At 44.6% G+C, this 8,423-nt stretch overlaps 1 protein-coding gene across 1 annotated transcript; it reads left to right on the top strand.

The window, feature by feature from the left end:
- Positions 1-5,035: 5,035 nt before the first annotated feature.
- Positions 5,036-7,534, top strand: LOC308422010 (ferritin heavy chain-like; the record flags this gene model as incomplete). The annotated part of the gene is made up of 3 exons (XM_080918491.1): positions 5,036-5,079; positions 6,248-6,311; positions 6,926-7,534. 3 exons carry the CDS (start codon positions 5,036-5,038, stop codon positions 7,532-7,534), a joined length of 717 nt encoding a protein of 238 aa, XP_080774617.1.
- Between the last annotated feature and the right edge of the window lie 889 nt (positions 7,535-8,423).

The following is an 8,423-nucleotide window of genomic DNA, read 5'->3' as shown; positions in this document are numbered from 1 at the left end:
CGTACACAGTGGCACGGGGACAAAAACACACGCAAAAACAAAGAAATGTAATTTAATTTTTAATAGGGAGAAGGAAAGCTTCTGCAAATCATTACAAAATTATGGAGACACCTCCACTTTTGCAAGAAGGTAGGGCGAGGACTCCTGGTTAAGAAAGCAAATATTCTTTAGGAGAAATAAAGATGGAGAAGAGATCTGACTGAATGTAAAGTTTCTTTTGTCTCCTGAATTAGGCCAGTTGACAAATTCTCCTGTCTGTTTACCTTGTTGCTCCACTGAGGCACCAAGAGCTACCCAATACAACCTGTATGAATATATCATCGGTTGGTAACATTTCCTAGTAGGATACCAGGAGCCAGCTAGCTCAGCTCCCCAATTCTCCTTGTAGCTTTTGCCTCATCAGGACAATTTCAAGGGACTCTAAGCACATAAGAGAAGCCTCAAGTTGACCTTAAATTTGAAGTGAACAAAATCCAAGAGCGAAGCTATCTAATTGGCTGACTTCCCCAGCATGGTTAAGTATAGAGTGTAAGTAAAGAGGAAAGGAAGAAATAAACCATCACCGGCCCTGGGAGATCTGGCCCCACCAGCAAGCCTATGGCTCTCCTCAGGTGATGGCTTTGGCCACAGATGAATATAGAGAAAGACACATTCTCCCTGAGTGGGGATCTGGAACTGACCACTAGGATTTTGAGTGGGTAAATATGGACAGCACAAAATGGTTATGCTTTGTTCTTTTTTTTTTTTTTTTTTTTGCAGGAGTTGGAATTTGGTATCAGGGTGGGTGTGATGGAGGAGGACAAGACATAGGAAGACTGGGAGGTGATCGTGATTGGAGCCCATATAATTAATTAAAGATAGATAGATATGGAGGAGGACAAGACATAGGAAGACTGGGAGGTGATCATGATTGGAGCCCATATAATTAATTAAAGATAGATAGATAGATAGATAGATAGATAGACAGACAGACAGACAGATAGACAGGTAATTGAAAGCTATCTGAGACACAACCAGGAATGTAACCAGCGGGTGACTTAGGCTTGAATCTCAGCAGTAACTTCCCCACGTGGCCCCTGTCCCCAGTCTGAGAGATGAGCATCACCATCTGGGGCCTGATGTGCAATCCCTGCGCAAACTGAACTTGCATTTCTCCTGCGTGAAATGCACCAGAGCACTTCAGAGGAGCCATTCTGGAACCCTTCCTTCTACTGATGCTCACTCCCAGTCTCCCCGTAGGGAGGTTAAGAGGTGAGGAGCTCCCCTTGTTCTTCTCCATTCGCACCTTCAGTGGACTTGGAAGGTGGCAGGGTGACAGAGAGCTTGCCTAACATGCGTTAGACTCCATTTCCCAACACTACAAACAAGACAAGTCTTCACCAGCAACCTGTTCTCAAGGCAAGGGGGTTCCAGTGACCTCCGCTGGATGTATTTTCGGGGCTCTGCTTGCATTCTTAGCTGCAGGGAAACACAGGGACCACTTCCTAAAGAGTTTTAAAACACGCTGAACAGCTCAGACAGACAGACAGCTCCTCCACCCAAGACTTCCAGGCTGCAGCAGAGGCAGACATTGGCAGAGCCGGACAGATTAGCCCCTGCTGTTGTTTGGAACTGAAGTGTTCACCTTCCCCACACCTCCGGACACAGTTACCCTCCCCCCTCCAGAAAGGGCTTCCTGTGTTCAACTCACACACAAAAAGTAGTTGGGGCCCTGGAAAGGATTCTTATAACAATCTTTCCGGGGTTGCTTTTTATCCAGTTGCTTAAGGATTCATCAGATTGATCAGAGTAAGGATGGTATAGTTAAAGGAGGTGGTTGGAAAACCAATGACTTAAAAGTACATCGCTATTTGTGAAAACAGACAAAGCTTTTATAGCCTGGGTTCCAGAATGTTCAGTGAAACCGATTTTCCCTTTTACTCCCCTTGTGTGCAATACTGAAGAGGGTTGAAGGGCTGTTAACATCGTCCCCCTTTGTCACTTACAAGGGAGAAAGATGAGGAATTAAAAAAAAAAATGTTTCCAACATAAAAGTTTACAGGCAGATGTGTTTGAGGTGGATGGCCAATTCTTGATCTTTTCAAACTAAGAACATAGAAATGCTGCTTCCGTAGCCCTCACAATCCACCCTTTAAATATTAACACGAACTGCAAAGCCAAGGAACAAAGTCTCTGTAGCGAACTATTTCCGGCTCCTCCAGGCAAGCACATTTCGGATGCATCTGACGCCACCCTGGAAATATTGACTTTATGTTTTTGGTGGATATCAGGATTTATTGTCCCTTGAGGTAAATATTGACCTCCGTGTCGCCACAGTCAATATTTACTGTACTTCTCACTTCCATAAATCTTTCTCTGCACCCAAATGAGAATTTCGAGTTGCCATGACTAAGCTAGCTATGGGGAAAGAGGCGTTTTCAAGGAGGCACAAGACCAGCATAACTCTCACGGTGGTTTATGGAAGAGGGTCCTGACTACTAAGTATGCATTTATATTCAGTATTATCCTGTTCTAAGTTTTCCTGTGTCTGTTAAATCCAATTCCCTGACCTCAATAGAACTTTAACATGAAAAAAATGTCTTAGGGTTTGTTGTTACGTTTCCCGCCCCTGCACCGAGACAAGATTTCTCTCTGTTGCACTGGCTGTTCCAGAGCTCTGTATATAGACTAGCCTGGACTTGAACTCATAAAGATCTGCCTGATTCTACCTCCTTAGTGCCAGGATTAAAGGCATGTGCCAATATGCTCCTGTAATAAGAGACTTGATGCACTGGGGTGGGGGGATGCTTGGAAGAACTTCCCTCTCAGAGATGAAGGGGAGGGAAAAGGGGGAAGGAACTCTGCCAGAGGGTACCCAAAGGGGGCCAGCATTTGGGATGTAATTAAATAATATTTTTTAAGAGCATGGTCAATAGCAACTTGGGAAGGGTTTCATACTTCATACATCATTCATACTTCCAACATCACAGTCTATCAGCAAAGGAAGTCCTGATAAGAGCTCACAGCAGAAGCCTAGAGACAGGAACCAAATAGGAGACCATAGAGAAGTGATGCTCACTGGTTTGCTCCTGTTAGCTTGCTTCAGTCTGCCTTCTTATGCACTCCCAGACAACCTGTCCGGCGTGGTACCATCCACATTGGGCTAGTCCGTCCTCTACCATTCGCTGATTAAGAAACTTCCCCATAAGTTTGCCTCCCGGCCTGTCTGGAGGGCATATACTCTCGACAGAGCTTCTGTCTTCCGGGATGACTCTCTCTTGTGTCAGATTGGGATTACACAATACCCTGTACAGAGAGTCATCTACTACTTTGGCTAGCTTAGCAACAACCTGCCATCCCGTAGCTGTTGCTTTGGTGTTCCGGAAAGAACTTGTTCAGTGTGGTCTGGAGACTGATGGCTATGATTTTTGTCTTGAATGAGTGTTTTTCTTAAGTGTACAGCAAGAGAAAGCTAAAGGATGAACGGAAAGTTCTAGTATTGTGGGTGTGTGTGTATGCCACCACCCTTGCTTTATGTTGTCCTGGCATTCAGACCCTAGCTTTGAGCATGTGGATAAGCGTTGTACCAATTGAGCTATGTCCACAACCCTCTTTCTATTAAAATAGGGCTGCATTCAACTTCTGGATAAGAGTCTAACACATGGCTTTAGGTGACCAATAGAACCCACCTACTCTACACTCAGTCCAAGATGCTCTTCAAAGAGGACCGAGGTTGAAGATCAACCTGCCTGGAGTGGAAAGCCTCTGAGAATGGAAATGCAGTGATGTTTTCCAGCTTCCTGTCCCTCAACACAGTGCTGGAGGCTTACATTATTTAAAAGTGTATTTAAAAAACAGTCATGTTAGGTCCAGTTACACTGGGGGAAAGACACAGGCACTGAACACAGAAATCATGTGACAGGATGCCTCCAAAGCAATGAGGATGCACAGCAGTGATACCCGTGTGCCCACTAAATGTGTGTGTGTGTGTGTGTGTGTGTGTGTGTGTGTGTGTGTGTGTGTGTGTTGAAAGTAAAACAATGAAGTTTAAAGAAAGACCTACAGGGGGGTGTTATTTTATTAACCTACAAAGTTTCAGGGAAACACAAAGGCAGAAGAAGAGCTGCCTAGTTTCTTTTAAAAAGCTGGCAGAGCCCATGTGGATGCTGTCAATGGACTTTTGGGTTGATGAGCAAAAGGGTGGAAAACACCGGTTCACCTCTTTATTCACAGCTGCACTTTCTGGGCAGGCGCTGTCCGCTGTGTAAAGCTGAGAGGCAGCTCTTTGATTTTCTTTCCATTTGATGAAGAGGCTCTGGTGCTCGGCAGACCAAAATTCACCAAACTGCTAATTGTTTTTTAAATGAGAATTATGACACTTTTAACAAGCTGCACTTCTTACTTTGCATTGTTGTGGGGTGGCTGCTCGCATTCTGCCGAACTATCTTACTTTGAGATCCGGGTCCCTAATTGCTTATAAACCACACTGTTTATTGAGTATTAACTCCAGCATAGTTGTTTATGATGGGAGCCTATTGCTCAGTGCCTATAAAAAGCAACATAAATGAGCTACTTGGTGTCTGTAGAGTTTCTCCCAACACACATACGTACACACACACACACACACACACACATGCACATGCAAACACACGTGGACATGTACAGACATGCTCACAGGGCTACACTGACGTTCATCAGTGGAAAGAACACACAGACATAGAATGGACAGAATTATGCAGCAGGAAAAAGCAGGCAGCACATGTTGCTTGGTAACCAGGAAGCCACTCTCTTGATTCATCTGGGTGTCAACCATACATTTTGTGCTGTACATTACCTATAATGAAAAGGTCGGCGACCCAATGAAATATCAGATTAAGTCAAACTATTAACTGGACAAATGCATTTAAAGTGCCCTTGTACGCTTGGTTTCCTGTGATTAGTATACATGATGTTCTGCCAAGGCAAGCATGAATCATTAATATATTCGGAGCCTGCTGCTCGATGCAGGGAAACAATAAGTCACTCGGAGTAACGCGGTGTGTTGTGTTTATAAGACATGGAGCCTTCAGCCGGCGTGATCTACGGTGTTGTTATTCTGTGGTAAGGACACAAGTGCCTTTCTTTTCCTCCTCCCTTTTGTAAAAAGTGTTTGTCATCCCCTTTAAAAGACAGAAAAATCTTTCGCCGGGAAAAGAAAAAAAAATGGTCACCACATGACTGTGCCTGTGTGGGGGAGGGGAGATAACTCAGCCCATCAGATAGCTGCACTGTGAGGGCTTTTTATCATTTTCCTTTTTTCTCCCCTTCTGCAGTTAAAACCTATAGCTTGTAGACCTGTGCTTCGGGGGCTCTGCATGCTTAAAGTTAAAATAATGCAGAGGTTCCCAACAAATAAAAATCCAATGACTGGGTTTAAACTCTGAGTTCCCTGTCTTCTTTCTGTGTTTGATGGTTAGAGTTAGTATGAGACACCCCCAAATCCAATGACTAAGTTTGAATTCTGAGCTCCCTGTCTTCTCTGTCTTTGATGGTTAGAGTTAGTATGAGACCCCCACAAAGCTACAGGTGTCTCCCCCTGTTCTACACCACTATAGCTAGGACTAGGAACAGGAGAGTCTATGTGGTTAGCTATTTACAATTTGACCTTGATTTTATGAGTTAAGTTCATAGGGGTGGAAGTAATTATGTGGTGAGACCTGGGCTCATTTTCCACCTCTGCCCTTAATCAGTCCATTTAAGCCATATAAAAACATTTTGAGGCAGAAAGTAGTCAAGAGAACAAAGGATAACACGCCTCCCTGTGACTCTCAAGTTCTTTCCTGGAATCTTCTCCGACCATTCATTAGGGGCAGGCTAAGTCTTCCACAGCTCACCGATAGGCAGTGCAACCAATATGTGCTGAGCGCCTTCTGTGTATGAGGCACGGGACTTGACCTGAGATGGTGGTACTCTCAATAGCCACATTAAACCTACAGGCAGACACCGGGAACTGAGTTCCAGGGTGTAGACCAGAAGATGCTAATGTGACTTCTAAGATCAGTCCACCAACACCACCATTTCTTACTAATCATTAACTTTTCAGTGATGGTTAGAGGTGGAAAAAAAAAACCTACCAATAATTGGAACTGCATAATTGGTAGAAAAATGTAATGGTTAAATTGGTGAATTTGGGGTGGCTTCTGGTCGCCTAGAGATGCTCATTCTTTATTCTTTGTTTTGCTTATTTGGTGTGCAACAACTTTCCCGTTCACATCTGTTCTCCTCATAGGGCTGTCAGTGAAAACTGCACTCATCTTGAGAGGCATAAGAGAGAGTTTGTCCTGGAGGCGAATGTGAACACCATACTCCAGCAACACGGGTTTAGGTTATTCCAAATCTCACACTCCAATAAGCTACAGTTTTATTGAAGTTTCATAGTAACAGGACAGAAAAATCATAAATCAAAATGGCTTTTAAAATACATTGGTAGAAACATAAAATAGACAGGTCACAGAAAGGTGGGGAACTCTGAGCTTCGGATGCTATCTGAAAGGCATTCTTAGTTCTTTGGTTGCTATGAATTAGGGGTCTCTTGGTGGATCCCAGAAGGTAAACCTAATGCTCACAATGATGTTAGCACACAGACAGAAGAGGACAATAAATGACTGGACAGGGGGCTAAGGATGATTCTGGATAATTTGGCTCTTGACCTTCAACATCCCATCCCTTCCACATCACTGAAGTTCTGATCAATTAATGGACCTTGCAGTGGGTTTGGCATAAAGTGTGTTTCCTTCCAGGCACTTGTACTCACAAAGAACACAGTGCTAGAATTTGGTGATACTCCATCTGCTCAACCATCACAATGAACCCCCTACCCCTACCCAGTGGGTAAAAATACCATCACCTGACCAGTCGTTCTAGCTCAGAGTCACGGTGGTTTCCTGCTTCATCCGTGCTTGAACAGAGCCGGTCCTCTGCCCCTCCGACCCCGACAGCTGCTGTGAGCCTGAGCCCTTCTTCACTTCGTGGCTCCAGCATCGCCACCGCATCTTCCTCACAAGTGCGCCAGAACTACCACCAGGACTCGGAGGCTGCCACCAACCTGGACTTGTATGCCTCCTCCGTCTATCTGCCTATGTCTTGTTATTTTGCCCAGGATGATGTGGCTCTGAAGAACTTTGCCAAATACTTTCTCCACCAATCTCATGAGGAGAGAGAACACGCCAAGAAACTGATGAAGTTGCAGAACCAACGGGGTGGCCGCATCTTCCTGCGGGATATAAAGAAACCAGGCCACGAGGAAAGAGAGAGCGAGCTGAATGCAATGCAGTGTGCACTGCACGTGGAAAAGAGTGTGAATCAGTCACCACTGGAACTTCACAAACTGGCTACTCACGAGAATGAGCCCCACGTATGTGCCTTCATTGAGACGCATTATCTGAATGAACAGGTGATATCCATTAAGGAACTGGGTGATCACGTGACCGAATTACAAGCGATGAGAGTCTCTGAACCTGGCATGGCAGAATATCTCTTTGACAAGCACACCCTGAGACACCGTGATGGGAGCTAAGCTGACTTCCCCAGAGCCACGTGACTTTACTGGTCACTGAGGCAGTGCATGCATGTCAGGCTGCCTTAATCCTTTCGATAAGTTGCACCAAAACATCTGCTTGAGTTGTTTAACTTGTATCATTTCTTCAAATAAAGAATTTGGGTACCTCTGCCACACCTAAGAGCTGCTCTAAAACTCAGGGCTCGCTCTTTTTGTTCATTGCCTCTGCATTTGATAGCTACCAGTCAGAGCTGCGGTTCCTTACAGGGTACATTTAAGGAAGTAGCAAATGGTCCCCATATGAAGGTTATTTTCTTAGTCGGGGTTTCTATTCCTGCACAAAACATCATGACCAAAAAACAAGTTGGGGAGGAAAGAGTTTATTCAGCGTACACTTCCACATCGTTGTTCATCACCAAAGGAAGTCAGGACATGAACTTACACAGGGCATGAACTAGGAGGCAGGGGCTAATGCAGAGGCATGAAGGGGTGCTTCTTACTGGCTTGCTTCCCCTGGCTTACTCAGCTTGCTTTCTTATAGAACACAGGTCTACCAGCCCAGGGATGGCCCTCCTTCTCTTGGTCACTAATTGAGAGAAAGCCTTACAGCTGGATCTCATGGAGGCATTTCCTCAAGGGAGGCTCCTTTCTCTGTGATAACTCCAGCTTGTGTCAAGTTGACACACAAAACCAACCAGTACAGTTATGTTCAGAGACATCTTTCAACCCCCCATCAAAGATGACCGAAACCACAAACAATCTAAACCCTATAATTAATTATTTTTTTTATCTGAGCTGTTTGCCAGGTGATATGGTTAGAGCTTTTTCAGTCTCAGCACAAATTTCTTTTACCATCTTAAAATTAACACACACACACACACACACACTTGATTGAAATGTAGTGACT

This window comes from Micromys minutus, assembly GCF_963924665.1.
Source record: "Micromys minutus genome assembly, chromosome: 6".
Classification (NCBI taxonomy): Eukaryota; Metazoa; Chordata; class Mammalia; order Rodentia; family Muridae; genus Micromys; species Micromys minutus.
This window is presented reverse-complemented; position numbering and strand designations above follow the sequence as displayed.